The 13983-nt window shown below is 39.8% G+C and overlaps 1 protein-coding gene across 1 annotated transcript in view; it reads right to left on the bottom strand.

Annotated features, from left to right (window-relative positions):
- The window catches only part of DNAH11 (dynein axonemal heavy chain 11), a 355953-nt gene that overhangs the window by 186812 nt on the left and 155158 nt on the right, over positions 1 to 13983 (bottom strand). The window contains exons 43-44 of the mRNA XM_052639247.1: positions 8655 to 8805; positions 5028 to 5159 (exon numbers count right to left, since the gene is read on the bottom strand). Of these exons, the coding sequence (XP_052495207.1) occupies positions 5028 to 5159; positions 8655 to 8805 (283 nt within the window). The remainder of the gene's footprint in view (positions 1 to 5027; positions 5160 to 8654; positions 8806 to 13983) is intronic.

The following is a 13983-nucleotide window of genomic DNA, read 5'->3' as shown; positions in this document are numbered from 1 at the left end:
GGAGCAGAAAAATCTCAGTTGTCAACATCGTTCTCATGCAATTTTACTTGGTTGTACAGCCCTGGAAAAGGAAACACTCTGTGGAGAACATTGGAAAAAGGACAAAAGTCATGAGGTTTGGGGGTAGACAAGAATACTTTGCATGTGGCCTCCATGGAGAGGAATCCGTATGTGTAAATTTTGCCTTTGAGATAAACCATGTGAAGCCACATAACACTCTTAACTCGGGCAAGAGAGGCTATTATTCTTTAGAAAAAGTACTTGGAGATTACTGAAGAAATGTGGGTTCTGAGAAGGGTCAAAATGAGACTTAGGAGGCCAAGCAAATGCCAAATTCATTTACAGATATAAAGTACAGTAACTTAGTGACAAGCAGCAGAACTGGCCCACAGGTCATAGCAACCATGGATTTTAGAACCTACTGTGACTAAACCAACAAATTTGGGTTACTCTTGGTGGTAATACCTTCTGTTTTTAATTCCCAAACATGGCCCACTGGAGAAGGGAATGGCAAACCACTTCAGCATTCTTACCTTGAGAGCCCCATGAACAACAAGAAAAGGCAAAAAGAAAGGACACTGAAAGATGAATTCCCCAGGCTGGTAGCTGTCCAACATGCTACTGGAAAAGAGTGGAGCAATAGTTCCAAAAGAAATGAAGAGGCAGAAGCAAAAGCGAAACAATGCCCAGTTGTGGATGTGACTGGAGTTGAAAGTCAAATATTGTAAAGAACAATATTGCATAGTAACCTGGAATGTTAGGTCCATGAATCAAGGTAAATTGGAAGTAGCCAAACAGGAGATGGCAAGAGTGAACATTGACATTTTAGGAATCAGTGAAATAAAATGGACGGGAATGGGTGAATTTAATTCATATAACCATTATATCTACTACCGTGGACAAGAATCCCTTAGAAGAAATGAAGTAGCCCTCATAGTCAACAAAACAGTCCGAAATGTGATCTCAAAAATGACAGAATAATCTTGGTTTGTTTCCAAGGCAAACCATTCAACATCACAGTAATACAAGTGTATGCCCCAACCAGTAATGCTGAAGAAGATGAAGTTGAGTGGTTCTCTGAAGATCTACAAGACTGTCTAGAACTAATTGTGAAAAAAAAAAAAAAAACACCATGTGGGCTGGAATGAAAAAGTAGGAAGTCAAGAGATATTTGGAGGAACAGGCAAGTTTAGCCTTGGAGTACAAAATGAAGCAGGGCAAACGCTAACAGAGTTTTGCCAAGAGAACGCACTGGTCATAGCAAACGCTCTCCTCCAACAAAACAAGGGACACCTCTACACATGGACACCACCAGATGGTCAATACTGAGATCAGATTGGTTATATTCTTTGCAGCCAAAGATGGAGAAGCTCTACACAGTAAGCAAAAACAAGACCAGGAGCTGACTGTGGCTCAGATCATGAACTCCTTATTGCAAAATTCAGACCACTAGGCCATTTAGGTATGACCTAAATCAAATCCCTTATGATTATACAGTGGAATTTTCAAGGGATTAGATCTAACAAAGAGTGCCTGAAGAACTATGCATGGAGGTTCATAACACTGAACAGGAGGCGATGATCAAAACCATCCCCAAGAAAAAGAAATGCAAAAAGGCAAAATGGTTGTCTGAGGAGACCTTACAAATAGCTGGGAAAAGAAGAGAAGCAAAAGGCAATGGAAAAAAGGAAAGATATACCCATGTAAATGCAGAGTTCCAAAGAATAGCAAGGAGAGATAAGAAAGCCTTCCTCAGTGATCAGTGCAAAGAAATAGAGGAAAACAACAGAATGGAAAAGACCAGAGATATCTTTAAGAAAATTAGAGATACCAAGGCAAAATTTCATGTTAAGATGGGCACAATAAAGGACAGAAACAGTATGGACTTAACAGAAGCAGAAGACATTAAGAAGAGGTGGCAAGAATACACAGAAGAACTCTACAAAAAGGTCTTAAAGACCTGGATAACCACAATGGTGTGGTTACTCACCTAGAGCCAGATATCCTGGAGCATGAAGTCAAGTAGGCCTTAGGAAGTTTCACCATGAACAAAGTTAGTGGAGGTGACAGAATTCCAGCTGAGCTATTTTAAATTCTAAAAGATGATGCTGTTATAGTGCTGCCCTCAATATATCAGCACATTTGGAAAAGCCAGCAGTGGCCACAGGATTGGAAAAGGTCAGTTTGCATTCCAATCACAAAGAAGGACAATGACAAAGAATGTTCAAACTATCATACAATTGCACTCATTTCACATACTAGCAAAGTAATGCTCAAAACCCTACAACAGCTAGGCTTCAACAGTGTGTGAACCGAGAACTTCCAGATGTACAAGCTGGATTTTAAAAAGGCAGAGAAACCAGAAATTAAATTGCCAACATCTGTTGGATCATTAGAAAAAGCAAGGGAATTTCAGCAAAACATCTACTTCTGCTTCAATGACTATGCTAAAGCCTTTGACTGTGTGGATCACAACAACTGTGGAAAATTCTTATGGGAATACCAGACCACTATACCTACCTCCTTAGAAACCTGTACGCAGCTCAAGAAGCAACAGTTAAAACTGGTCATGGAACAACAGACTGATTCAAAATTGGGAAAAGAGTACATCAAGGCTGTATATAATCACCCTGATTATTTAACTTATATGCAGAGGACATCATGCAAAATCCTGGGCTGGATGAAGCACAAGCTGGAATCAAGATTTCTGGGAGAAATATCAATAATCTCAGATACGCAGATGACATCACCCTTATGATGTCTGCTTATCACATCCTTATGATGTCATCCATCTGTTTCTTTGCAGAAAGCAAAGAAGAACTAAAGAGTCTATTGATGAGGTGAAAGAGGAGAGTGAAAAACCTGGCTAAAACTCAACATTCAAAAAGCTAAGATCATGGCATCTGGTCCCATCAGTTCATGGCAAACAGATGGGGAAAAAAATGGAAACAGTGACAAACTTTATTTTCTTGTCCTCCACAATCACTGTGAATGGTGACTGCAGCCATAAAGTTAAAAGATGTTTGCTCCCTGCAATAAAAGCTATGAACAACCTAGACAGCATATTAAAAAGCAGAGACATTACTTTGCCTACAAAGGTCCATCTAGTCAAAGCTATGGTTTTTCCAGTGGTCATGTATGGATGTGAGAGTTGGACTGTAAAGAAGACCAAGAGCCAAAGAATGGATTCCTTTGAACTCTGGTGCTAGAGAAGACTCCTGGGAGTTCCTTGGACTACAAGGAGATCCAATCAGTCAACCCAAAGGAAATCAACTCTGAATATTCATTGGAGGGACTGATGCTGAAGCTGAAACTCCAATACTTTGGCCACCTGATGGGATGTGCTAACTCATTGGAAAAGACCCTAATGCTGGGAAAGATCGAAGGCAGGAGAAGCAGGCGGTAACAGATGATGAGACGGTTGGATGGCATCACCGACTTAATGGACATGAGTTTAAGCAGACTCTGGGAGGCAGTAAAGGAGAGGGAGGCCTAGCATGCTGCAGTCCATGGGGTAGCAAAGAGTCAAATGCCTGAGTGACTGAACAACAACAATACTTATATCTGGAAATATTTTAGGGAAACCTGGAAGATTACGCCATCTATTTCTAATTCAAAGATTCAGGGGTGCCCGTGGAAGCACTTATGGCCCTGAGAGATCCTGAGGCACCACGGATGGCCCTTGGAGACAGACATACATGAGTGGGAATCCAGATATTGTCATCAGCTGTCAGTCAAGTTACTTTGTCTGAGTTTTACTTTACCTGCATAGTGATGATACCTTGAATTACTGTAAAGATGACATGAGAAAATCTATACACAGACGTGCCAAGAAGGGATTAGATGTGTAAATTTTTAAAGGTGAAAAACTCCTACTGTGTACTTTGACAAGTCTAAGCAATGTGTGTGTGTGCACACGCCTGCATGTGTCTATGCACGTTCTTAGAATTTACCGAAAAGAAATCAGAAGTCACAGACCATGCTAGGAATGTTGTATCGGTGTGATAGCCTTGCTTTAGGCCAAAGGAAAGGACAGCAAAAAGGAAGCAGCCTGGGGTTGATTATAGCTCATGAGGACTACCCTAGGGAATGTGTAAGACTAGGCAGAAGTAAGAGGAGTGGAGATCTGGAAACCAATGAGCAGGCTATTATGTGCTATGGATTGAACTGTCTCCTCACCAAAATCACATGCTGCAGCCTTAATCCCCAGTGTGGTAGGATTTGGAGATGGGCCCTTTGGGAGGTATTTATATTGAGATGAGGGCCTGAGGGCCTCATGTTGGGATTAGTACCTTTACACGAAAAGACTCAAGAAAGCATTTTATCTTTCTCTCTGCCATGTGAAGACACAGAAAAAGGCATCTGTCTGCAAGGCATGAAGAAGGTCCTCACTAGAACTTGACCATCCTGGCACCTTGACCCTGGACTTGTAGCCTCCAGAACTGACAGAAAGTAAATTTCTGCTGTTTAAGACACCCAGAGCATGATATTTTGTTACAGCAGCCTGAGCCAAAACAATGTGATAGGTCACAGCAAGCTAAAGCTGATACACTCCTAAATTAAGGCTGTAGGGATAGAGACACGGGGACAGACGTGCCAGCTACCTTCTGAAAGGAGCTGATGCCCACAGGATGTAGATGTAACAATGATGTCTCCCAGGCTCTGAACCAGAGCAACTGGGAGAACTGTATCACTGAGGAAAAGGTGGGAGAGGAAGAGCACAGACAGGTGAGGGGCAGATGAAGCACCCTGTCTCGGGCACATTGAGACACTGCTGGTGTTGACGTGGAACCTTGAGCTCAGAAGAGAGATCTGGTGGAAGACCATGGACCTGGCCTTGTCAGCCAAGGAAAGCACCGCCAGCCTGAATGAGCTTGCCTGACAATGTACAAGCTTAGAAGGGAATAGGGCTAGTAGGGTAGCTTTATGATAATGACATACCCCAAACCCCCAAACTCACAGGGATCAAGATATAATAATATTTTTCTCCAAATAAAACTGGTTCTGTAAACTATTTCTACACATACCTGATCTTGTAGCAGAGTGCCTCCGAATGCCCAGATACAAGCAAAGACAAAATAGACTTCATAAACTTCCTTTGGGCTGTCAGAAGGTACATTTTCAGGAGTCAATAAACATTCCAGAAGAGTACAAATAGTCTAAAGAAAAGAAAAAGCCATTCTTTCAGGGCAACAATTTTTTTTTTTAATAACAGTGACAGGACTTAGGAATAAATCCTCTGTACCCTTAAAAGATTTTATGATTTTTCCCAGCTCTGTAATGTGCTATCCTGGGAGACACATAAATGACTGCCTTGGGTTTCTGAGTTGGCAGTGGAACCCCTTGGCCACTTTTAACCAAACTTATCTTCTATGTAACAACAAACTATCAAAAAAACCTTATTATCATAAATTCTTCAATTAATAATCACTTTAACAAAGAGAAATACACATTAAAAAAAGAGCAAGGGGGATACAACTGTGCTATCTTTTCAAGTAGTGAGTCCTTCTATACACAGGACTCTATAACCCACATTCTCACTTAAAAACAAACTAAAGGCATTTTTCTCTCCAGCATGTGTTGCCCTACATCATCACTGGGAACGAAGGCACTAGGTGGAAGGGATATGTAACTACTGCCCTCGAGCAGACATTTAGATAACCCACTTTCCCTTCATTCTCTGGCAGCTGTTTCCCCCACCTGTTGTCATAAATTTAGAAAGTCAGACTGGCTGCCCTTAGCTTGCGGCATGTTTTGGACGTGAGACTAAATCTAACTCTGGAAGAAATACTATTCAGGAACTTGCTCTTCAGATCCTCCATGTGAAAGGGCTCCACTGGTCTGAAATTCACTCCATGTCCAGGGCAACGGAGGTCAGTAACAAAGGGAACATGGCTGCTGCTAAGGCCTTTCTCATGAGAAATAATAACCATAATGAACATGTTCTTATAGCTAGCACAAAAATGATTGTCACGAACTAACACTGTCACAGACCCTCAAAACTCATGAGACCCTTCCCCCAGTTTTCGGAGCCAGTGGTGGATGTTAATCAACATCACGCACACAGCAGGGAAAGCTGTAACAAAGCAAGTCATGTGTGTGTCTCTCCCTCCCAGTCCTGAGAGGCACGGAAAAGGGTAATACGGAAAACTGGTCCTGGCGTAATTTGGAAGTGTTTTTGAAAATTTAATTAGTTGAGCACCTGTCACATTTTTGTTAGGAAAAAAAAAAAAACTTTATTGGAGGACAGTTGCTTTACAACCTGTCATTTTCTCAATCTCTCTCTTGATTTCCATTATTTTATATTGTGCCATGTTTGCTACTTTAAAATCATCTTCTAATCAAATAAAATTCACCAAATTACTGTCAAGAAAAATCATGTAAAACCCTGAGACTTTTCTATTCCTGAGTAGAAGGCATGTTGGTCTAAGCAACTGTTAAAATCAAAATGAAAAAGACTGAAAGGTGTCAAAATGATATCATCCACCGATCTGAACATGCTAATAACTCATACAATTTTTCTATTTTCTCCCAAACACAGTACTTGGAAAACATTTTAAGCTCTGCATCAGCAATTAATATAATCACACCTTGGTGTATATTCTGAAACAGTTTAAACATCTTAACAAACGCAAAGCAAGAAAGCTTCATATACTGGAAAACATAGTACACTAATTTCTTAAAGTGGCCTTTTAAAAGAATGAAATAATACCGTTTACAACTACATGGATGGACCTAGAGGTTATTGTACTAAGTGAAGTTAGACAAAGAAAGGCAAATATATGGTCTCACTTACAGGTGGAATCTAAAATACTACACACATGAACTTATCTATGAAGTGGAGACAGATTCATGGGCACAGGGGACAGACTTGTGGTTGCCAAGGCGGGGAGGGATAGATTGGAGTTTAGGGTTAGCTGATGCAAGCTAGTATATGTAGAATGGATAAACAGCAAGGTCTTAATGTATAGCACAGGGTGTGTGTATGCGTTAATTGCTCAGTCATGTCCCACTCTTTGTGACCCCATGGACTGCAGCCTGCCAGACTCCTCTGTCCATGGAATTCTCCAGGCAAGAATACTGGAGTGGGTTGCCATTTCCTTCTCCAGGGGATCTTCCTGACCTAGGGATTGAACCTGGGTCTCCTGCAGTGCACACAGATTCTTTACCACCTGAGCCACCAGGGAAACCCTGCCAGGCTCCTCTGTCCATGGGGATCCTCCAGGCAAGAACACTGGAGTAGGTTGCCATGCCCTCTTCAACTCAATTACCGTAAAAAATAATCTTTTTAAGCAATTCTCTTGTACACTCAATTTTTTCTTTAATTTTTTCCTTATAAACAATCACAGCAAAGAGATGACTTTACGCAATAGCAGCCAGAAAGGAGTTAAGGATAAAATGTCATTTCTGAATAGTACAAAAAGAGGAAGTGAGAGCAAAAATCATATTAATTCCTACTGACCTATTTTCACACTACTCTTAAATGAAAAAGTTCACACCACAGAGAAACACAAATATACAAGTCAACTTGAGAAAGAACACGATACTTGCTTTTTGCAAGTATTACACCAGAGGAAGTCTAATTAGGCTAACCACATAATTAATTCATTATGAATAAATTCAGACCTGCTTTCAGAAATAAATTATACCTCAGATAATTACTGGTGAAGACTATCGTTTACTTAATTGGTGTGCAAATTATCCAAAAACCTGAACTTTCCCTTATTATGCTTGTGACTTTCTAATTTAGCGTCAAATTCTGTACCATAGTAACTTCACAGTAACAAAGTACTTCAAAACCAATTTTGCTCCTAAAGAGAAACAAATAAAGGTTTCTAACTGTAAACCTTTTGTGAAGTTTTATACTTGTAAAGGCTGGGGGATCGCTTTTCCTCACACTGAGATTAAGATCACAACCTTCATTTCCGTGTGCCATGCATCATCTTCATTTGCTGTCATGACACCAAATCATACATACTCTTCACTCTTACCAGCTGTCTGACAACAAGGATCAGAAAAAAACCTATCCCTGAAATATTATGAACTCTTTATCTGGACTGACCTGACTTGAGGACTATTCTGGGGAAGGGGTAGTAAGGAAAGGGAGGAAAGAATGGGAGGTCTGCCAGGCCAGGTGGGGTACGGGTTGGTTGTTCAGGTGATATTCAGTAGCTTTCTCTTACTCACTGGTCAAAATCTTTAATTGCATGAATTTACGGTTTTCAAAAAACACACTGAGCATCTTCTCTGGGCCAGCTGCTTAGGAAACAGAAAAATAAATGAAGCTGTTACAACCCTGTTCTTATTTCATGCAAATATATTTGGGAGAAACACAATGATCCAATGATATGTTTGGCGCCTACTAGTGCTCGGCATTATGGAAATCTCTGGAGATATACAAATGATAAAAGGTGGCTCCAGTCCTCTAGTTCACAGTCGAGTGAGAGAAACAGACCACAAACCCAAATGGTCAAGGCATGTGACAGGCATGTGACAGAGGGTTGCCAAACGCACAGGGGAACATGGGGGCTGAGGGGGTGTGGAGCAACCTAACCCTTCCAGAAACCACTCCGTGATGTTGAACAAGCAAGAACTTCTTTTTTGATCAAACCAAATCAGGACTAGTGTGTGAAACTGAGTGACCCAAGACGAACCTGCACCAGGCTGCTCTCTGGAATTGAAGTGATGGTTTTAAAGCTTGTTCTCAGCTTTTCCAAGCAGGCAGGAACGTATTTATCAAAAAGAATCGTTAAATTGGCCTTTTCTGACTGATGCCGCCTTCTGTCTATCCAACTGGCCACATACCTGAAAAAGAACACAGAAAGGCTTTTATTGAGCACCAGGTTTGAAAAGCAGAAATTCACGTACTCAAAAGCTTCCCCCTTCAACACAGCTTGGTCCAATACTTCAGGGACATGTTGAGTGGGTTCATTCTATTTCTCAAATGGAAAATATTTTAAAATGACCCTTTATACACTTGTTTTAATGGCCATTTTTACCCAAATGAAAAGAATGTAAAAGAAACTACTAACAGCACTTAGAAACCCAACATAATAGAGGATAAGTAGGCCATTACCGAGCATTTATAAGGAAGTATAGTTTGTCATTTCCTAGAGCACTGAAACTATTTTCAGAGGGTAGGCTTTATTTATGAAAACAGCTTGGGGTTTTTCTTGATTAAAATTGGTGTCGATTTTTTAGTAATGAAAAATTAGTTACAAATAAAAAGGCAAAAATTTCATAGGGACCATTTCCAAGTCCCTCCTGTTCACTGGATTGAACGTTAACTCTGACCTGATAGCTGACAATGTGGTTCCTGGGTGTGTGTGCTCAGTTGCATCCAACTGTCTACGGCCCCATGGATTGTAGCCCACCAGGCTCCTCTGCCCACGGAAATTTTCCAGGCAAGAATAATGCAGTGGGGTGCCATTTCCTACTCTAGGGGATCTTCCTGCCCCAGGAATCAAACCCTCATCTTCTGCTTGGCAGAAAGATTCTTTATCACGAGCATCACCTGGGAAGCCAATAGGTGGCTCTAAAATGGAATCTCACCCTTGGGTACAGGTGTATAAATCTGAAGCTTATAAAATGTTACCACTTACATTCATATTTCTAACATATTAATAAAATAATGTTTGTCAGTAAAATGAAACATGACTTGGTTGCACCCACAGCCGTCTCTAGAAAGAAACTGTATAATATGACATGAAAAATAATTGCTCAAAGAGTTCTCATCAAATAAGAAACAGTGATCACAAATCCATGTAGCTGCCACCAGAGACAGTGCAACCAGATCAATGACAGCTATACCTTGTTTTAAGCAAATCAGACTGCATATTTTTAATATCAAAAGAAATTAAGGCAAAATAATTATCCCAGCAAAGACTCCCTCTGATAATCATAAAGCTTCATGATGGAGTTTTATTAAATATTCGACTACCTACACACTATTGCTAGATTTATGAACTATCAACTATTACAACTTTTTCAGGTCAAAGAGGAATGATTTTCAGCTGAAGTTCAGTTGCATGATGGTAACTGAAAGGTCACTTCTGGTGCTCTCCGAGTTGCATCCAGTGGGTGCCACAGAACAGTGGAATAATGGAATACGGTTGCTAGGTACTCAGAATGAAGGCCACACCTACCCCTTAGCTACTCTTTTTATTCTACACACGCTGGCAGAACTGAAGTCTCAGTATCCAGAGCTATTTTTGGTGGGGTGTAGGGAGGCGGATTATTTAGGGAGATGGAGCTCTAAGTCAGACTGCCCAGATCTTTATCCATCCTTTAACTCTGTTTTCTTGGGCAGGTTAGTTAACATCTCTGTGCCTCTAGTTTCTTAACTGGCAATGGAAATGATGATGACATGCTTTTCCTAGTGTTGCTCTGAGGAGCAAACGAGTTCTCATGTATTAAGTGCTTAGATTAATAACTGACATATAACAAATTTCCAATCAATGCTACTCATTAGCATAGAGCTGGTGTAACTGGGAGAACTGGGTTCATATCCTGGCTTTGCCTCTCTGCACAGCTCCTAAAGGCAGTAGTGTCCTGCAGGGCAGGCAGTGCTCTGTTGGGTTTAAGAAATTCTGCCCCAACTCCCCACCTCTGTCTTTGGTCTCTGTGGCGGCAGAAGGCTGTGCAGGGCTAACTAGGAGCTGCAGCCTCAACAAAGCCACAGAAGGGGGAAATGGGCTTTGCACTTAGGTAACAGCTACTTTATTAACCCTCGCTGGCAGTAGCCAAAGTCTCAAAGGGAAAGCCCATCAGGCCCAAGAGCAAATGAGGCTGTTGTACAAATTATGTCCACAAAAAAGAAAGTGAATTCAATCAAACCAGGAGATGTGGTAAGAGTTGAAACTGATTGGAGGTAAACAAACAAAAAAAGAAACAAAATGACCTCTGCTAGCAGTCAACCACAGCATATAGCACTGGAAGTTAAGAAAAAAAGGGTCTATATTGTTAAATATGGACAGTTGAAAATACTATGTATAAATTACTGTTAAATTTAGTAAACATTAGAAGGCAGCAAATTATCTTCAGCAATGGAAAAACTGAGCTATAGGTCTGTGCTATTGGCAATTCCTTCTACCCTATTTCATGCAAAATTTTCTTATGATTTTTAAAAGATGCTGTAGATTTGAATATGGCCAAATGAAACACACTGCTACCATACAACATACAAGTAAAAACATCATATATTTATTCCTTACCTACATATGGGTTCACCCACATCACTGTCCCTGCCTCAGGAAATAGCTGCCTTAATGCAACAGATGCCTTAATGCATCATCTTAATGCTAATGTCTAGGTCACTAACAGAGAATCTTTGGCTCGTGGTGCTTGCAAATCTGTTCCATATAGGCAACTGTGTTGCACCTCCTCCTTCTCCAGAAGTCTTATAGGTACATCACTCCTATAGGAACATCACAGGAAGTCTACAGCTCTGTAGTTGAGAAACTATAACGGCAGTCAAAGTTTTCAGGCTTCTGAAGATATTATTTATTTATTACGCTAAGTCTGGCATTGCGATCCCATCATACAGCACAATAGGAATTCGGAGCTCTCTCTAGTTTGCCCCTCTCTATAGTTTGCAAGATTTTGGTTTTCTATCATTCATGGTGGCCTAGAAAATAGCAGAAGTTGAAAAGGACCTACAGATCAGCAGTGTACATTGATGACTTCTGAATCTGTATGTTTACACATACAAACCGAATCCAGAGATAAAAGGACGGGATTGTAGGGATAGAAGACAATAAGCTCATCCAACGTAGGTGAGTGAATGAGACAACGGTAGAATATTTTCAACTAAACTATTAGAGAAATGCAAATCAGAAGTACAGTGAAGTACCACCTCACACCAGTCACAACGGCCATCATCAAAAAGTCTACAAATAGCAAATGTTGGCAAGGATATGAAGAAAAGGGACTCTTTCTACATTATTGGTGGGAATGCAAATGAGTTCAAACACTATGAAAAATAATATGGAGGTTCCTCAAAAAAACTAAAAACAGAATTGCCATATGATCCATCAATCCTACTCCTGGGCATATGCCAGGAAAACACTAAATTTTGAAAAAAAATACATGCACCCCTATGTTCACAACAGCATGATTGACAACAGACAAGAAATGGAAACAAGGTAAACGTTCATCCATAGATGAATGGATAAAGAAGATGCAGTGTGTGAATACACACACACACACACACACACACAGACACACACACACAATGAACAGTACTTAACTGTTAAAAAAGAAAGGATGCCATTTGCAGCAACATGGATGGACCTTAGAGATTATTATACTAAGTGAAGTAAATCAGAAAGATAAAGACAAATATCATATGATATCACTTACATGTGGAATCTAAAACAGGACACAAGTGAACTTATCTATGAAATAGAAATAGACTCACAGACACAGAGAACGGACTGGTTGCCACGGGGGAAAGAGGCTGGGAGGGATGTTTGGGGCTGGCAGATGCAAACTATTATATATATGTGTGTGTAACTGAATCACTTTGCTGTACACCTAAAACTAACACAACACTATAAATCAATCATACTTTAAAAAAAATCAAGTTTTTAAAAGAAATATTTTCAACTAAAGTAATAGAGGGAAAAGTATGATCTGAAGGTGTGGCTCCCAAAAGTTATCTTCCAGGGATCAGACAAAATTTCAGAAATATTCCTGCCTTTTCCTATCATTATGTACAAGCTATGCAATACACAGTTTGGTAGATCTCATTTTCAGTTATGCACACTTTAAATAATTATAAATGAATTTAATTATTCTCTGTTTTTCTGTGCATTTTATTCCTCTCTACTAGGAAAAATTCTCACTGATGATAATTTTCAGAAATTTACTTCTAATTTCTCTTAAGATCTCAACAGATGTAGGAGTCTTTCAGTAAACTTACTTAGAACTCAGAATTAAAATAGCATTTGATTCAGCTAGTCACTTACTGATATGATTTTAAGGATGTTGTTTGCCTTCTTATCTGTAAAATGTGGACATATAATTACGCATTTAAATAGCTCAGTGAATTTTAACAAAAAATGTTCTTAGCAGGTTAAGTAATAAGAGTATTCTATTTATTCCTTAGTTGGAAAGTAGTGTTTCATAATCTCCTCTATCCAAAATATCTTATCAGTTTCCACATATGAATTAAGGAAATGTATTTCCTAACTCTGGACACTAAAGGTTCTAGAAGCAATGACATACCAGTGGCAATGAGTACTCTAGCATCGTATCTTGGATTCTAAATACTACTCCTTAGACAACTCCTGGCTCCTTAGAGAAATGGTTGAATGGAGTGTAGGGGAAGGAAAGTCTGAGATGAGCAGAAGCATCTGGCTCAGCTAGAAAGCAAATATAAAGGAACATGGAAGGCGCTCCTGCTGGCAAAATTTAGGACAAATTGAGCATGCAAAAGAATACTGTCGGCAATGATTCATAATCCACTGAACTAAGAGAAAAAAGAGCCCACAAATAGAAAATGACACTCCCCAAAAAGAAAAAGGAAGGGGGAAGAGAAGAAAAAGAAAGAGAGTAAGTGAGGAAAACGAGTAGGAAGGAAGAATAGAAATAGTTTTTTTTTTTTCCCTAAAAAAATGTCACTTAATACAGAGACAGAAAGGTGGACCAAATTTGCAATCACTTTGCAAATATCAGTCTTTGAAATATCTGGCTTCTTCTCTTCAAAACTCTACACATCATGAAAGAAAAAGGTGGATAGATATTCTAGATTAAAGGAGAAGACAGAGATACGTAAGTGCGATGCATGGTCCTTGTTTTGATGTTGGATTAAAAAAAAAAAAGAGCCACAGAGGAAATCCCCAGAGTAGCTGGGAAATTTTGAAAAATCACTGTTTCGATAATATTATAACAAAGATTAGTTTCTTTGGTATGTTTATTGGAATTATGTTCATGTAGGAAACACTCTAGTTCTTAGGGAGGAACTGTCAATGTCTCCAATTC

The sequence above is a fragment of the Budorcas taxicolor genome, chromosome 4 (genome assembly GCF_023091745.1).
Source record: "Budorcas taxicolor isolate Tak-1 chromosome 4, Takin1.1, whole genome shotgun sequence".
Lineage (NCBI taxonomy): Eukaryota > Metazoa > Chordata > Mammalia > Artiodactyla > Bovidae > Budorcas > Budorcas taxicolor.
Note: the sequence above shows the minus strand (reverse complement) of the source record. Positions and strands in the feature narration are given on the sequence as shown.